The 18847-nt window shown below is 37.5% G+C and overlaps 1 protein-coding gene across 1 annotated transcript; it reads right to left on the bottom strand.

Annotated features, from left to right (window-relative positions):
• Positions 1-1443: 1443 nt before the first annotated feature.
• alg10 (ALG10 alpha-1,2-glucosyltransferase) lies at positions 1444-18774 on the bottom strand. The gene is made up of 3 exons (XM_003221465.4): positions 18610-18774; positions 12523-12717; positions 1444-10583 (listed from the first exon to the last, which is right to left on the bottom strand). Exons 1-3 carry the CDS (start codon positions 18772-18774, stop codon positions 9528-9530), a joined length of 1416 nt encoding a protein of 471 aa, XP_003221513.1. The 3' UTR covers positions 1444-9527.
• Between the last annotated feature and the right edge of the window lie 73 nt (positions 18775-18847).

The raw sequence follows: 18847 nt of genomic DNA, 5'->3' as shown, positions 1-18847 counted from the left end.
GATGACTTTGTGTGCCTCATCGTGTTAAACTTTGGCTTTGGACTTTGGATTATGTATAGTCTTAGATGTTTTGGTGAGGACCTTTGGAATGGACTATTGAATACTTTTGGATTATCCCTGCATAGTTTGTTGTTTGAATCTACTTTGGCTTGGATCCCATACTGATGATGAGCATAGTGAGAGGCTGTTTATACTGAGAGATGCTATGCAGGGTTACGACAATGTGAAAGGTCGAAAGCCTTGGTGAAAAAGAAGGATCTGGCCTTAGCGAAACATAGTCTTTGTTGAAGGTACAAAGGTGTTCCCTAAACTGATAGAACTGCAAGCAACAAAACCTAATGAGCTATCCACAATGGGAGGAGATAACATTAATATCCACACCCACTAAGAAAACACCTAAAATGTGGTTGAGTGGATCCTCATGGGCATTAGACAGAACTGAGACCAGACCAACTGCCTGCATCTGGTCCTGTAAATTCTTGCTGCGAATCATAGAGGTTACATCACCATTAGGTACACCACCATTCGGTACCTTAATAGCTCTTTTTTAATATGCAGTTCCACGGTTTTTATATTTGATTAGTTACTTATTCAATATATTGCTAGCCAGATAGCAAACCAACGGTTTGCCTAACATAAAACAATAATCCTGTATCCAGGTTCAGCTTTAATGAGATAGTGCTCCATCCATCCATGGTATATATGTTTTTAAAGAAAAATCCCTGACCAAGGAAATTACAAAAGAAAACTAAAAAAAAAGAAACTGCTCAAATGAATTATATTCACAAATTCTAATCCATTAGTAGAGATATGAATATAGGCAATAGCCTCATGGCACACTATAAATATATTAAAACAAGAGTCCCCATTACTGCACATAATAATAAAAATAATCTGAGTTTTGAACCCAGGGAAACAGACTTTGATAAGCAGATTTATTGATTTCTCATACCAACACTGGCTACTCTAAAGACTTGAAAGACCTCATCACCCCTTTGAAAATGTAAGATAAGGGACACAATTTGCTTCTTTCTTATTCTTCTGCTATATTCTATTCTACTACCACAAGTGTATAAATATGGTTTATACTTGAGGCCTTAATAGGTATATATCCCTGAAAACTCATACTAAAATAATAGCCCGTTAAGTGTCAAACGTGCTGCCACATTTCTTTTTTCTTCCCTTTCCTACCTACTTTTTATACTGCAAGAGACTAACATAGCCACTTGTTTGAAAAATGCATTTCTGTTTGCAATATTCAATTATAGTTGGCTACATAAAGCCCAGAGTTATAGTTGCAGCTGTAGAAATATGAACTAAATACAAACTGTAATATTCTGAAAACTATTCCATGCGATCAATCAGACATCATGTGAAAAATGATGGAGAATACGACGCCCATTCAGACATCAGACATATACCAATAAAAATGCTTACAGCAAGTTGTTTTGGGGAAATTCTTTATATCAGACCCACAGTATCTTAAGTGTTACACATTATTAAAGGAAAACATATAAACAATGTAACAAATACATAGTAGCAAAAACCTGGCATTAGAATATAAAAACCCATATTTTCTGAAAACAAAGAATCAAGTGCTTCATTTTATGCACTCATAAATAACATCAGAAATAAGCAGGGTTAATAAGAAAGGAATTCCTTTATGCTTTATACGTTATTCATATTTTTATAGTTCTCACAACTCAGCCTTCTAATCCTGGAGACACCAAGTTTCTTTCAGGATAGCCATCTTCAATGGCATGGAAATCATATTACAGTCCTATTCTGAACCAGTGATTCTGCAAATACTACAGTAACCCATTGTGCATAAAATTATCAGCAGGCTTTGTGTATATAAGGTATATATGAAACATAAGTAATGAATTTTGTGCTTAAGCTTATGTTTCATCTCCAAAATAGCTCATTATGTACAGGTTTTCCAAAATCCCAAATACTTCTGGCCCCAAGTATTTCTGTTAAGGAAGGCTTGCAAACCACAGTGAAGTGGGACTTCCAGCCATTATGAACTGGCACAAGTAAAGAACTGCTTTCATTTTATCCAGCTGAAATACCAGCATAACAGAGCTAAAGAAATTAATTGTACTCTACTTGTCAAGCTTTTTTCTAGAAACCTAGAAATCGACAGAACTAAATCTTCGCTTAGATATTTTGTTTTTTAAAAATCTTAACAAAGACAATCTGCTTCATCATAATGGGTATCTATAACTAGTGTAGTATGTTGGAAAGATAAAACATGAGAAAGGAGGTTGTGATGGCTCTCTAGGCACAAGGTTCAAAAGGATGTCACATGGTCATACTTTTCCTGAAGATAACTCCTTAAATCTAAATTTCACCACAAAATAGGTGACATTTAACATAAAAAGCAAAACAGGCAGATGGCTCCAAGCCCTTTAAGGATACATTTTAAAAAGCCCAACTAATGTGGCTTTAAAGAATACTTAATATTTCAAAGAGATTTTCTGTCCTAGTTGAACAATACAGTGACATCCTTTTCTTAACAGAACTAGATACAATGTTCCCTCACTTATTGCGGGGGTTAGGTTCCAGGATAACCCGCAGTAAGTGAAAATCCGTGAAGTAGGGACACTATATTTATTTTAATATTTATATATTATTTTAGTAGTTATACACTATTTTAAGTCTTTATCAACCAATTGTGTGTTGATAAATCGCCTCCTTTTCCTCCTGTTGCCGCTTGGGCTCCTTTTCTCTCCCTTTGGCTTCTCCTTCCTCTCTTCCTAAGGCTGTAAATTGTAATTTTTTATGATTTATAATAGTCTTTTAGAGTTTATTGAAAAACCACGAAACATCAAATCTGCGAAAAGTGAACTGCGAAGTAGTGAGGGAACACTGTACTCCCATCAAGTTGAGGCTCTGTGCAGATGATGTAGTGATAGCAACAGAAGAGCTCATAGGGACAATACCTAAAATATTGGAAATTATTGAGGACTTTGGAAAAGTGGCTGAACTTACAATTAACAAACATAATGATTATGAATGTCCAGCAGTAAGACCAGAGGATCTTGAAGGGGGAAAAAAGATATTGAGACTGCCAACAAAGGCACGTATTTAGGAATCTATGTGACTATGAAAAATGCAGACCTATATAAAAACAACTATGAAAAAGCATGAAATGGAATATAAAAAGATCTAAAATGATGGTCCTAGATAGACTTTCTTTGCTGTGAAGAATATCTACAATTAAAATTAATGTTCTCTCTAAAGTTATGTTTCTTTTGCAGACAATACTGATCTTATTAAATGATACCTACTTCAAATAATATTAGCAAATTTATTTGAAAAGGCAAAAAACCAAGAATTAAAATGAAATAATTGCAAGGTGTCAAAGACAGCTATACTACAAGCAATAGCTCTAGTTTGGATGAAAGAATGGGTAACTCTAAATAATAAAAGATTACTGACATCAAATGGGCATGATTTAAGATAGGGATTGTATGGATACTTATTTGGAAAAAACATTATTTGACTGTAATTTTAAGAGCTACATGCTGAGAAATACACCATTTAGAGTAAGGAAAAAGGACAACTCAAGACTCTACTCAAAAATACCTTTGTGGACATCTACCGAAGAAGCCCCAAAGAGATGGGGGGAGACTAGTGGCCCATCTATAAACAGGTATTAGTTGGACAACAAAATGAAGCTCATCTAAAAAAGCCAAGTCAATTACAACATGGTTCCAGTATAGACAACTACAAGAATGATATCAAATGGATAAGATGAGTATCAATTGGAAAGGTAATGTAAAGGATAATATTTTTTCCAGTTTAAGAAAAAACGAACTGCAAGAGTCGATAAAATATTAAGTTGGATACATATTGTATGATTCAGTGGTCAAAGAATGTGGGTCATAATATCCACCTAGACAAAAGGGAACAAAAGTGGGAAAAAAGATTGACTTCACAAGATGTTATGGATGAAAAGAAAATTTTGACAAGACAATATAGGTGGTACATGATGCTGGAAAGATTAGCAAAGATGGAACTAAAATTTAAAAAAATGTTTGTTGGAAATGTCATCAAAAAGAAGGAACTTTTTACCATGTGGTGGACATGTCCTAAATAAGGAAAAATCAAATATAATTCATAAGAACATTGAAAACATCTTAAAAATTAAAATACTACTAGAAGCCAGAAGCCCTTCTGTTGGGACTAACAAATTCAACACTACCAAAAAAAATCTGATACTCTTTTTATATATGGTAATTGCAGCATTTTTACTATTGGAAGCAAGAAAAAATTCCCACCAAGATTTAGGGATTACAAAAAGTTGGACATGGCAGAGATGGACAAACTGACTAGGTTTATGCAATCGCCAGATCCTTCCAAATTTGAAGAATGGCAGCCCTTTATTGACTTTTAAAATAAGAAATGAAAATGAAAATATTGGGTTTTTTTTACAACATTATGATAAAATTAGTAGTACAGAGATGTAGGAATAACAAGAAAAAAGAGAAGTTAGTCACAAGAGTAACAGGATCCCCAATGATATCCTGGAAAGTTAATCTACCAGAGATAATATGATTTATGACAAAAGGGATAGATATTTTTATTATGAAGAAGATAGCAAGAAAGGGGTAGGAAGCGTTAGTTGGGGCTTTCTATTTTCCATTTCTCAACTTTTCTATCTTCGTCTCAAAATACTGTAAACCCGCAATTCATTCCTTCTGTTTTAGATTAGAAAAGAAATATTCTCTTTTTTGTGTTCTTTTTTTAACATCATAGAAACCTTTTTGTATTAGATAACAATGGAAGAAGACAAAGATGTAAGATGTTAAAAATGCCCGTTCTATATCCACTCTTATACCCTTCCCCATTCCTCATATCTGCAAAAAAAAAACATATGGGGGGAAAAGAACTAGATATTTTCTGTCTCAGTGGTGGGGTGACTACAGTAGATATGAAGCAAAAGAGTTTTTGAAAAATTAAATCAGCTTCCTACTAAACTAGCATTTGAAACATGACAAGTTTTGAACATTGTTCTCAAAATTATTAAAAATTGATATTCAAAAAGCTTATTTTGAAAAACATATTTAAAGGATGAACATGAATTATTGAAAATAATTATATGTGATAGACATCAAATGTTTTAACCCCAATAACCCTCTAAGTAGCATAAAATATTTTTTATTTTAAAAAACCCCTATGTATGGAAATATAGCTCAATAGCACCACCATGTGAAATTATAGTAAATCAACTAGTATTTGGGATTTTTTTAAATGCAAGAACATCTTTAAATTTTCTATTATCAGTCATTTAGATGGGGGAATCCATAATTAGCAAAGATTTCATTTATCAGCACCCGTCAAAGGATTTTCTTAAGGAATAAAAACTAGGTGAAGATAAAAAGTAGTGAAAAGGGAGGATCCGGCTTTCCCTATACAGTATAAGCTCTTTGCAGCTCATAGAAACGTCACCCACTCGTCTCATTATAGGCAATGATATAAATAGATATTAATAAAAACTCATCCACTACAGTGAAGAATCTGCCCAGTTGTGGCTCTTAATAAGACATGCCACATTATCACAGGATGTCTATGCTCAACACTGCTAGAGAAATTATACTGTTTAGCCAGTATTGCACCACATGATATCCGCTGGAAAGTAGCAGGCAGCAATGAAAGGACCAAGGCATTGACATCTCCAGCCCATCCTGTTGGGATATCCGCCAACATTCCAACTACTTAAATCAAGAAACAGCTTCCTAAGAGCTACAGAGATACTTGTAGGAACACCTCAGCAAGTGAGAGTCCAAAAGTGGCAGATAAAAATCCAGAACCTCAATCAGTGGCCGATACTGGTTGAGAAAATCCCTCCTGGGCACACAGAAGACTGGGTGATTTGGAAGGCGCTGATCAGACTACGCTCTGGCAGCATGAGATGCAGAAGCAATCTTAAATGGGGCTATAAAGTGGAGTCCCCAACATGCAAGTGTGGAGAAGAGCATATTGCAGACCACTTACTACAATGAAGTCTGAGCCCTGCCACATGCACAATGGAGGACCTTCTTACAGCGACATCAGAGGCACTCAAAGCGGCCAGCTTCTGGTCAAAGGAAATTTAGCACAATGCCAAGTTTTTAACTTTGTGGTTTTTTATACATTATTGCTATCTTCTCAATTTGCTTCTCACATGATAAATAAATTCACATTTTGCAAAAACACAGCTCCAGCAACGATTTAATTGAACCTGAGGAAGCCCTATCTCTGATAGGCTTCAGATCAAACTTTAGTGAAACATCACACTGCTAAAAGGTCTCTGTGTCCAAAATAACCATCTCTTTGAAATCTTCTTGTGCGTTAATGTCCACATTACAATGTAGTGTCAAACACCAGTATCTTGCATGACACAGCTTTCATTTAGGAATCGCCATAAGCAGACAAGCTTCTGCTGCCTAAACCAGCTATTTGTATTCTTTTTATTTTGGCTTAGCACAAAGTAACTGTGGAATGTGAAATTATCAAAGTCTTTCCAATAATATTTTCAGATATACACCACTAAAATGAACTTCTTTAGAAAAATGAAACAGTATCCATTATCCCAGCATGTCTCCTGGCTCAGCTTTCAACAACTACATTCCAGGCTTGAACAGAATTGAAATGTACCTGCTTTTTACTTTAACAATGCAGTAAGTACCCATGTTTTTTATTTCAAAATGTTGATACCTAGCACAGAATAGGTACAATATTTTGTCTGTTTACCGAAACTCCATACTCTGGACATCAGTCTTGAAATTTAGCAGGATTCTTTAACATACATTATTTTAAAATCTTTATTATTCGATCAAAATCACCATATTTGGGGATTTTGTACATTTATTTTTTAAAAACTAGCGGGTTACACCAACGTGGGTTGGAGATCAAGGCCTTAGATTGTAATATGCAACTGTGATTCCATAAAAATCTAAAGCTCATTTGACTGTAACAAGACAAGCTAGAATTCTTGCCAAATGACGTGGAAGATGCGTACCCTGTACTGTCTTTAGGGGTTTTCTACCATATGCTTGTTCTCCTTTGAAGCAGAAGGACAGCACACCCAAAATAGTTACGCTGTGGGTTTTAAGGTCCATATTTCTTTTGAATCTGAAATACCAAAACATCATAGTTCCACAGCATTACAAGAAAAACTAAGACATCTTCTTAAGTGGACAGCAGGCAGGGAGTTCAAGATATAGGAGAAATGGATGTATCCTCATTCCAAAATCAGCCTCACTAGCTGCCCAGTAATTATTCAAGGCTGGAATCCAACGAATAGTAGGGATATCTATTGTCACACTGTCTCCTCTCTATCTTGAGGATGCATGGGATTTTGCTGACAGCCAGAGCAACTGATTTCTAAATAAACAGAAGAAGCATTTCCAAGCTGTCTCATGCGGTAAAATAACCATTCCATTAATTTTATGGCAGGAATGATATGGAGAAAGAGGAGGGAAATCAGAGAGGAGGATGCTGAGTCAGAGCACAGTCAAAAGAACATCGCCACCTAAAGAGACCGGATTCAATACACACTTACACAAGACCTGAATGCCACCAACAGATCATATTTTAACCAAAAAGCAATCTGATCTCCTCACCAAAAAAACCCTCTGGTTTGCATGATGTTCATCTATGGGAGGAAAATGACAGAGATCATGTTCCAGGAAATGAATCAATCCACCTTCTACATCATATGTATTCCAACTTTGTGAAACAAATGTACTCACCAGATACGCAGAAATGCATGCCAGAGTCAATATACTCTATGAATTTTTAACGCATGATAGATCCACTGCCACTTTTGTCTTTGTAGTCACACAAACAACACGCAGAAGCCAAGGGATGCTAGAAATGCATTCCAGTGAGCATTCCAATCCTACTTTCTTCACTGTAATTCTTTGAGAGATTTCCCAGAGAAGAAAAACAGGAATATTCGCTAAATTCAGTGCACTCCCCAACACTAAAAAAGAATTACTGCACTGATTTTAAAATACAGTTTCAATTCAACTTTGTTCCCTTTAATTAAAAATATTCTTTCTATTCTATGAATGACCACAATCCAACACAGATTTGGAAGCACATAATCTCACTGAAATCAATAGGTTTTCAAGCATACTTAATTCCATGGGTTATACCCAACAATTGCAAGAAACAGTTCAGTATACAACATTACCTGTTTCTTTTGGAATTCTTCATTTCTCCTACTTTATTCTTTCAAAAAGAAACCATACATGTCTAGCTGGCCAAGTTGAGTTGCCAACAGCAAGCTAAGCAAGTAAAAAATGAAAATCATAATTCTAGCACTTTATAGAGACTGGCAGCCCATAAAAAGTGAAGTGGAACCCCTTGAAAAATTCTTCATCTATTTCTAAGCATTGTTCCAATTGTTTGCTCCTAATGGAGAAGTGGTGTAATGAATACAACTCTATAAGAGTTAGCCAAGAAAGTGAAATAAGGATTTAAATGCCCAATCCTAAACCTGTTTCTGCTGAATTCCTACTGTGTTCAGTGGAATAATTTCAAGTAAAAATAGAATATGTAGGAATGCAGCACTGCTGAAAACCCTACCCTGTCGCCTCAGAAGTCGTTTAGGACTCATTGTATCTAATGAGTCATAATCCTGAAAAGGTGTACATAAAACTGTTATCTTAAATAGTTAACAATGCATTTTAACACATTCTATATTTTATGTTTTGCAAAACAACTTTCTATTTAGAGTGCCCCATATGCAAATCTACTAGAATCCAGCATTTATTAGATTAACTATAACCATCCAGTATAACAGACTATTTTATAAAGCAATCTTATCCACGTCTATCTAGAAGAAAGTCCCACTGATTTCAATTGGTGAAAGATTGGCTGTAACTACCAGGTGAGTAGGTAAAAGCTATAATCTTTGTGCTACTTTCATCTGTCATTTTTCTTATGATGAGCACTTCATGAGTTCCTGCTCATATCCCCCTTGGGGTTGAGAAGGGCGGGGTAAAAATATGGTAAATAAATTTATTTTTTAGTGTCTTGACTCACAATGGAGCCTAGAAAAATTAACCTTTCAGTCTGGTCATACAATTTAGGGATTATTCAATGGGCATTGTCACAGGTGATTGTCACAAAACAAAAAAGTGGATAAAACAACACCAAAACAATATGAAAATCAAAACCTCTTGGCCTTATTTATACTGCTTCCAGTTGTATGTTACATACAACTAAAACACATAGGGATACATTGCATACATTTCCACGGTAAGACATTTAAAATGACTATAATGTAAACAAATCCCTTCATTCACAGTGGTTCGGATATATGAATGAAATCTCCCTGATGTAATGTTCACTGATTCTCAACAAGTTACATTTATTAAAAAATAATAATAGTTCAGTTGCAAAGATAGTGCATCAGATTTTTCAATCAATCCCAATCACAAAAAACCCACACAGAGAGATATTTTGTTTTCTAAGTTTACAGCCTCGTTTTCTAAAAGAAGTCCTAGAATTTGGTCTTCTTGAAAACTTTACCACATGAATCTCTGTATTTCCTCACTACCTGGCCACTGAAATGGTTTGTTCAAAAATAAATGGAATGTTACTGCATTCACCAAAAGATACAATATGAACTCGAGGAAAAGTTTCAAAGTTGATGGCATAGGAATGTTCAGTCTAAATATCATATATGGCAAAATGAAATAACGAAATTCTAGCAGCTTCTGGGGAATTGTAGCTGCAAACAAACATACAAAATACACTAAATTCCAGAAGATGGATTTCGACTTGAGTGCATCTGTGAAACTCCAGCCAGCGAATATATAGACTGGAACTAATAAGTACTTCACAAGTTCATGTCGCTGAAATATTTTTCTCCACACATAAAATGTGTAATGTCTGTTATCTGCAAGCAGATATTTATGGGCAAATGTAAACTTCCACACAAAGAACAAAGAGACAACGATGAGGATGGTATATTGCAATAAATGTGACTTCACAGAATGACAAAAATTCACAATTTTGCTTGGGGTAAGCAAGTGAGGAAAGGAAAAAAAGAGAGTAAAAGAAAGAAAGTAGAAGAGCTGGGGGAAATGAAGACAGGCTTCATGGCTACTCCTGTCACCTACCACAATGCCACCATTGAGGACCACAAAAATTAAAAACACCATCACTAAAACAATGTATGGCCAAGTCAGACGAATAAGTGTGCTCAGGTTTTTAAATGAAGTGAGGTATTCAAGGAGAAACCTGATGGCCTTCATTAGTTCTCCGAAGGACCCCTTTGGGGCAAAGTTCTTTTGGTCTTTGCTTTTTGATTGTTCTGCCTTCCAGGCTTCACTAAGTTTTTGTGCCACAAGACTTCCAGCACAGAACGCAGTCCATACAATGTTCGTCTGACGAAACATGAAGCCACAAAATCCAAGCAGGGCGGAGGTTTTGTGATTGCCATACAGGCACATTAAGTATGCAAAAAGAGTAAAAAATGTAGATCCTGTATCAGTATAATAAAGGAATGTAAAAAAATAAAGAGTTGGAAAAATGGCTAATGTCAAGGTCGATAAGATTCTTTGGAAGCCAGAGGCAGCCTGCAGAGGGCACAAAAAAGAAGAAAACAGATCAGGACTATTACTTCCATAAATTAAAAACAAGAGGCAAATTTTTGTGCTCCACCAAGAAACTTGTTTTCTATGCAAATGTCAATAACCTTTATCGTTACCTTAACATTTAAAAAATCATTTCCAGCATTCTGTGAGAAAGCATTTTAATTAAAAGGTCAAATCTGGATGGGTGAGTTATCTATGCCTTCAAGCTGCCTGTAAATTTCATACTGCTGTCTTAGGCAAAGAATACTCAAGAGATGGTTTGCCATTGCCTTCCTCTGAAATATAGCTTAAGGTTCTAAATATTAAATATTAAAAATGAGGGGAAACCTGATAAAAGTGTTTCCCCCCATTTTTAATATTTAGAACCTTAAGCGCCGGTGGGCACTGGAGTGATCCAGGGGGGCGGTGATGGCACCTATTAGGACATGGGGCGGGGCCAGAGGAGGGGCAGGGCCTCTTCCCAAGTGCTGGAGACAGGGCTGAGCACCTGAGGTGCCTGTTAGGACACACAGGAGGCGGAACTAGAGGAGTGGGCATGGCTTCTTCCCAAGAGCCCAAGACAGGGCTGAGAATCTATACCTCTCCTGAGGCGCTTGTTTGGACACAGAGGGTGGAGCTACGGAAGGGGGTGGGGCCTCCTTCCAAGAGCCCGAGACAGGGCTGAGCCTCTATACCTTTCCTGAGAGGCCTTTTAGGACTAAAGGGCGGGGCTAGGGGTGGGGGCGGGGTCTCTTCCCAAGAGCCTGAGACAGGGCTGAGCCTCTGTCTACCTCCCCTGAGGCGCTAGTTAGAACACGGGGGCAAGGTATGGAGGTTCAGCCCTGTCAGGCACTTGGGAAGAGGCCCCGCCGCTCCTCTAGCCCCACCTCCTGTATCCTGGCAGGTGCCGCAGGACAGGGATAGAAGCTCAACCCTGCCTCAGAGCTCGTAACTCCGCCCATCCCAGTCCTGGCCGCCCATATGTGACCCCGCCCACCTCCCCTTGCAGCCCTGCATCTTGGATTAGGGGAGAGGCTCAGCCCCGCCCTCTTTCCTCCTCAATTTTGCGACTTTGTACCAAATTATAGTACCAAATTTCCTTCACTGCATTCCTGTGCTGGGCAAAGATAGAGGATTTTATTTTCAAAAGTCAGAATGGAAGAATGGATATATGTGGGCAGATGGATGGCTCTGTGTTAGAGAGAATTATGGTGTTAAAATCAAGGATGAAGGTGATAACAGCAGAAGGAAGAGAATGAAAATGGTGTAAAGAGAAGATAAATGTGTGCATTCATGTGTGAGGGAGCGAGAAAAGCAAGTGGCAAAAAGAAAAGAGAAATATGATAAGAATGATGGGAATAAGGCCATTAAGTGTATGCATACATGAAAGAAACACAAATCGTAAGATGTGGCCAAGCAGAAATAGGAGTTCCCTAGCAACTTTTGATATTAGTTTATACATTCCCAGCCTTAAGCTCCAACCACTACAGTACTAAAACTACTTTCCCATCAGTCTGTGACTTTAAACTGCCCCATCTGCTTGCATCAAGGACTGTAGTCTTATTAGAAAACAGCTCTTCTGATCAAAAAGGCAACAGATTAAATGACTTTATGCCCGAAACTAGTTTGTTACTTTAGGAATGCTAAAAGTAGTTTAGCTCCTCCCAGAATACTAAAGCAATTGATATCTTTATGGCTGAAACAGTAATAAAAATCATCTCATTTAGTCAAGGAGTCACAGGTGCTGAATTAAGCTTGCCTCCAAAAGACTTCCTTCTAATTTTAGAAGGATTGGAAAACAGCATAATCTGGGCTGCTGGGAAGTCATATGTTAATGCAGAATAAGAACAGAATACAACAGTAAGGGGAACTTCAGGAGGTTGTTGAAATCTTGTCACGTTGATCTGGAATACTATTTAAGCATAGTACATTTGTACCGTACCTTTTTATGGTGCATCCTGCAAAAAAGCAAATATAGCAGATAGAAGTTCCCAATGCTGAAGAGAAGATTAATGAATCTGAGCATTCCTGTCGAGCAGATGATGCTTCCAGACCACCCAAAGAGCCATGCGGCAGGCTTCACAATTCCCACTGACACCAGATATAAACCGGGTAGTGTTGTTATCATTGGGTCCCACTAGAAAAATAGGAAAAGATGACATTAGAAAACAATGACTTCAAATTCTTAAGGAAATATTTTTTAAAAAAAAACAGAAGGCAAAATCAATGAATTTAATTAAACCCCTCTTTCAGAATTCTGTCTATCATGAAAAATGTAGATTCATACATCCGATGAAATACGCAAGAGTTCATCCAACAACCTGCTATCAAGACAGAAGGGAAGTTAGGGCAGTTGCCACTCTTACTCAGTTAAAAGGGCTGCATACCCTTTTGGGATGGGAACCAAGTTCGAACCAAGTTTTCTGTGAAATGTCATGTTCCTTTTAAAAGAAGTATGGTATATAGCCCACATTCTCTTTGACATTTGGAGATACATATGCTTCTTTGCTGATATAAGGACTTTTTTTCTAAATGACTCATGCTTGATCCGATGTGTGTTGTACTGTTTCAGAAGGACTTACTCTGAGTGAAGAAGATTCTAATCTTGCATTACAATCTCTTGATCATTTATTTGAGAATAAGTCCCACTGTACTCATTGAGGTTTACTACAGAAAAAAATGCAAAGGACCATACTGTTAATGCGCTTTTCCTTGGATGTGTCCAGACCCTGCCACATGACAGCAAATAAATAGGTTAGATAAGGAAGCAGGGAAATGGGCAAAGTTTAGAACAGGAATCCTCAACCATTAATCCTCCAGCTATTTTTGTACTTTAATTCTCAGAAGCCTCCACCAACATGGACAATGAGTACACAGTTTCTGGAAGGTGAAGTCCAAAACATCTGGAGGACCAAAGGTTGAGAGCTGTTGGTTTAAAGCAGTGGTTGTGAAGGCACGCTGGGGGAAAATGGCTATCTCTAGGTCTGGCTACCCAAGCGGCTTCGGTTTACCTTATAATTATACCTCAAACCCCAAAGTAAATACTCTAGAAGCTGATTAAAGATAACCAAAAATATGTTTATTGAAAACAGGAAACAGTCCTTTTAATGTATTAGAAATAATATGAGGTAAAATCACTGAAATTATACAGAAATAAAACTATATTGATTGAGAATGAAAGCTATAGAGACTATAAAGGATAAACACATAAGCTATGAGGAAAGGTAGGTACTAGGCTGTGATAAGCACTATCTATAATGACTATAATGACTCTGAGGTAAACTATCAGCTATAACTATGTGGTAAATACCAGCTATAGTGAACTATCTATAATAACTCTGAGGTAAACTATAAGGTGATAAGCTATAAGGTAAGTACATAAGGTAAGTACTTTACTATGAGGTATACTATCTAAGCTACAGGTAAGTACAAGGCTATGAGGTAAACTGTAAGGTAAGTACGTGGCTATGATGAGCTCTATCTGTAATGGTAAGTATGAGGCTATGAGGTAAATACCTAAAGCTATGATGTGACTATAAGGTAAGTACAAGGCTATGAGGTAAACTGTAAGATAAGTATAAGGCTATGAGGTAAACTGTAAGGTAAGTACAAGGCTATGAGGTAAACTGTAAGGTAAGTACAAGGCTATGAGGTAAACTGTAAGGTAAGTACGTGATTTATGTTGCCTGTTTGAATTTGCCAGGTCAAAGAACCCAGACCAATTCTAAGACCTATCTCTAAGGTTTTTCTCTGGAATGGCAATAGGAGGGAAAAAAGCCTCTAGAGATTAGCTCCCAGGCTGAACCATCTCATCCAAACTTAAAGGGGAGTCCCAAGCTCCACCCCCAAAACAGGAGCCAATGGAACATTCCTCCCAAGAACAGCAACCAGGAAATAAGCAAGGGAGGGAAAGCCAAGTAGGACAGCACAGTGGTTCCCAACCTTTTTTTGACTAGGACTCACTTTGACCAGGCACCACTCTCCAACATTAGTACCAAAAGGGTTACGAATCAATTTTTGGGCAACTTCAGATTCGGTTTGGTTATTTGGGGTGCTGATTCAGAAAAATGCACTGGATAGGCCACATCAGTTCTAGTTTCTGATACAGAACATATGCCATCCAGTAGTCGCTATCTGCTCACCCACAGAAAACCATATTTAATAATTTAGATCTGATCTAGTCTATCCAATGCAATGGTCAGCTCTGCAGAAAGGAGTGGAAATAAAATTAATAAAATAAATAAAGAGAAAAGAGATTCACAGACCAGATTTTTGTCCTCGCGGCCCACAGCCCACAGGTTGAGAATCACTGGTTTAAAGAGATTAGAATGGTAATCCTTTGAGTTAAACTAATAAAAACACTGCAATACAGGGCAAACAATTTTACTGTGGATTGAGCTTGAAGTTATATTACATAGGGGACATGTAAGATTATAAAAGAAAAAAACATAACTACACCTGTGAGGAAGATAATGTATTCACAAATGATATGGGAGAATTATGGGGTTGGGTTTCAGAACAAGCCGAGGTCCAGAACTTCTTCAAGAAACAAGAATAACTGGACGTTCAGCTCACTCTTGCTTGACAAAATGTGAAATCTACCTCGCAGTGGTAGCAAGCACATGTAAGATTTTCAGACTGAAAAATGTTACCTTATCTGTAACATTGAGTAATCTAAGAATGAAAATTATGTAGCTCTTCAACCATTGTACCAAGTCTCAGTAACTCTCATCATTAGCTATGCTGGCTAGGGTTGCTGGAAGTTGCAGTCTAACAATATGAGGAAGGCCACCCCAAAATATTGGTATCCATGTGGGTTTGGTTCCACAACTCCAATGGATACCAATATTCATGAATGCTCTAGTAGTAAAAAGGTGTCCCTTATGTAAAATGGCAAAAATAAAGGTTTGTTTGGGGGTTGTTTGATTTTGGGGGGGTGGGGATTGTAAATTGTAGGTGGTTGGATCCAAAGATACAAAATTTGGAATATGGAGAGTCAACTATACAGTAATACCATTTAGCACTATAGTTCATATAAAATCATTTCCCCGTTTGGCCAATTTAAAAGTTTAATTGCAAAAAAGACAATGTAATTTTGGATTCCTAAAATCTTATCAGATTTGATATGAAACTTTTCTAAAACTATGTAAACTGGTGAGGTGGGGGGGGGGAACTGTTTACACCTAAATATTTATAGAATGTTTTTTTTTTACACGTGAGAACTTGTTTCAATATTACAGATGTTTTTAATGTATTTTTGGGTGCTAAATTCAAAAAACACAAGAAAAGGGTTATTTCACAAATGTCATTGCTAATTTGAATACTAATCTCATTCATTCATATTTTACAACATGAAAGCATCAAAGCAAGTTGTAGAAAATAAACTATACGTGGTGGAGCAAAAAAAATAAATATAGTAATTTGGAAATTTAGAAAACCTAATTCCTATACAACTAGCATACTCAAAACAAGTGTTTATGACCTTCCATTTTGCAGGTTTCAAAAGGGAGCAAAACACAAAATTGTACACGTGAATGGTTGAGACAAAATGGTTGTACACAAACTTTGTTTCATGCACAAAAATATTAAATATTTTCATGTATAAAATAGCTTTTAAGCTGTGTACATAAGGTGTGTGTGAAATACAAGTAAATTCCATTGTTGGGCCAGATCTAAAAAGCCACTTTAAATCTCTTCTAAGGGATGAAAACAGGATATGAATAAATACAACAATAAGAAAATATCAGACTTGATATCTCATAATGTACATATATGCAAATGCAGGTATTCCAAAATCTAAAAAATCCAAAATGCTTTGGGGCATTTTGATAAATAATACTCAACTAGATTTTGAGACACATGTTTTTGCATCTACGCACATAATGAGATATCTTAGAGATGGGACACAAGTTTAAAAACAAAATTAATTTATGTTTCACATACACCTCACACATATATCACATATACACTGTGCATTTCATCAGTGGGTTTTAACTTGCATTTTAACTCTGTATCTTTAACAGTGCTTAATCTCTTGTTTTAATGGTGTTGAGCTGCAGAGAGGGTTAATAAATTAATTACACTACGTAACAAAATTTGAAAAAAAAAATCTGTTCCTGGTTTGAAAGTGTTATTTCCTGTTTAATTGTGCTGTACTTTCTTTGCAAGTAGTTGTTCTACTCCAGAAAGTTCATTTTTGCGGCTACCACAAGGTATGTTGAATTGGGTTGAGACTGGAAGAAATATTCATTGAAAAACTATAGCAAAATGTGCTGCTGGATGTCCCGCAAAATTGAAGTTTTTGCAGTTTGATATACTTTCCCCATGTTTGTATGAAAGAACCAATTAGGAAATGAGATTTATAAACCTGGAACAAAAATCATACTACATAGTGTTGTTATTATTATTATTAGGTAAGGTAAAGGTTTTCCCCTGACGTTATGTCCAGTCGTGACCGACTCTGGGGGTTGGTGCTCATCTCCATTTCTAAGCCAAAGAGCCGGCGTTGTCCATAGACACCTCCAAGGTCATGTGGCCGGCATGACTGCATGGAGCGCCATTACCTTCCCGCCGGAGAGGTAACTATTGATCTACTCACATTTGCATGTTTGCGAACTGCTAGGTTGGCAGGAGCTGGGGCTAACAGCGGGCGCTCATTCCGCTCCCGGGATTTGAACCTGGGACCTTTTGGTCCACAAGATCAGCAGCTCAGCGCTTTAACACACTGTGCCACCAGGGGCCCCCATTATTATTATTATTATTATTATTATTATTATTATTATTATTATTATATCCTAAATGTAATTGTACACACATAATTGATATTTTAGTGCATGTACACTGAAGATGACCTTGTGGACAATTTGGAACATTTTGCAATTCTGGTGAAATGCCCAACCTGGAAAGATACAAACATCATTATCCTACATATATAGCCCGGGCTGTGGCGCAGGCTGGTGAGCAGCCAGCCAGCTGCAGCCGGCTGCAACAAATTACTCTGACCAAGAGGTCATGAGTTCGAGGCCAGCTCGGAGCCTATGTTTGTCTTGTCTTTGTTCTATGTTAAAGGTATTGAATGTTTGTCTTATACAGTAGAGTCTCACTTATCCAACATAAACGGCCCGCAGAATGTTGGATAAGCAAATATGTTGGATAATAAGGAGAGATTAAGGAAAAGCCTATTAAACATCAAAATAGGTTATGATTTTACAAATTAAGCACCAAAACATCATGTTATACAACAAATTTGTCAGAAAAAGTAGTTCAATACACAGTAATGCTATGTAGTAATTACTGTATTTACGAATTTAGCACCAAAATATCATGATATATTGAAAACATTGACTACAAAAATGCGTTGGATAATCCAGAACGTTGGATAAGCGAGTGTTGGATAAGTGAGACTCTACTGTATGTGTAATGTGATCCGCCCTGAGTCCCCTTTGGGGTGAGAAAGGGGGAATATAAATACTGTAAATAAATAAATAAATGAAATATATCTGCAATATCATCATCATCATCATTTAATTACTTATTATAATATGAACCTTAGACCCCTTCCAAACAGCTATATAAAATCCACATTGTATTGGATTATATGGCAGTGTGGATTCAGGCCTCTTCCACACAGCTGAATAAAATCCCACATTATCTGTTTTGATCTGGAATATATAGCAGTGTGGACTCCGATAACCCAGTTCAAAGCCAATATTGTGGGATGTTCTGCCTTGATATTCTGGGATATAGGGCTGTGTGGAAGGGCCCTTAGATACAAATTCAACTGAGGAACAAACCTGCAGAACGTGTCCTGTTGGTAAAAGCCAGGCATGGGCAAATTTAGGCCCTCCTGTTATTTTGGGCTTCAATTCCCACAATTCCCACAAGTACAAAATACCTAGAGGGCTCAAGTTTGCCCATGTCTGCTCGAGGCCTTCAGGAAACGACAACTCCCATTCAGACGTGGGTGGGTACCCGAGGAGGCGGCTGAGGATGAGCTAGGCCTCTTTCCTCCCTCCCTTTTCCTTCCTACCTGCTGGAAGCGTCCCTCGCAGTAGGCCTGGGCCTGAGCGACGTGGAAGGCCTCGTCCATGTAGGGCGCGCGCTGCTGGCGGCTGAGGCCCGAGAAGAGCAGGCAGGAGGCCAGGAAGGCGCCGCTGAAGGCCGCCGAGAAGAAGTAGGCCTCCGAGCGCTCCATCCTCCAGCAGCAGAGGCGGCGGCCTTCCAGGCGAAAAAGGCCCGTGCTTCTCTCATGCGGCCTGGCGGGTCGC

Source organism: Anolis carolinensis, chromosome 5 (assembly GCF_035594765.1).
Source record: "Anolis carolinensis isolate JA03-04 chromosome 5, rAnoCar3.1.pri, whole genome shotgun sequence".
In the NCBI taxonomy this organism is placed as follows: domain Eukaryota; kingdom Metazoa; phylum Chordata; class Lepidosauria; order Squamata; family Dactyloidae; genus Anolis; species Anolis carolinensis.
Note: the sequence above shows the minus strand (reverse complement) of the source record. Positions and strands in the feature narration are given on the sequence as shown.

Coding starts and splice junctions, on each gene's coding strand:
- alg10 (XM_003221465.4), bottom strand. CDS start 18,774: ATGGAGCGCTCGGAGGCCTACTTCTTCTCGGCGGCCTTCAGCGGCGCC. Junction 12,718..18,609: donor GCGAGGGACGCTTCCAGCAG/GTAGGAAGGAAA, acceptor CTATTTTTCTAG/TGGGACCCAATGATAACAAC. Junction 10,584..12,522: donor GCAGGATGCACCATAAAAAG/GTACGGTACAAA, acceptor TGCCCTCTGCAG/GCTGCCTCTGGCTTCCAAAG.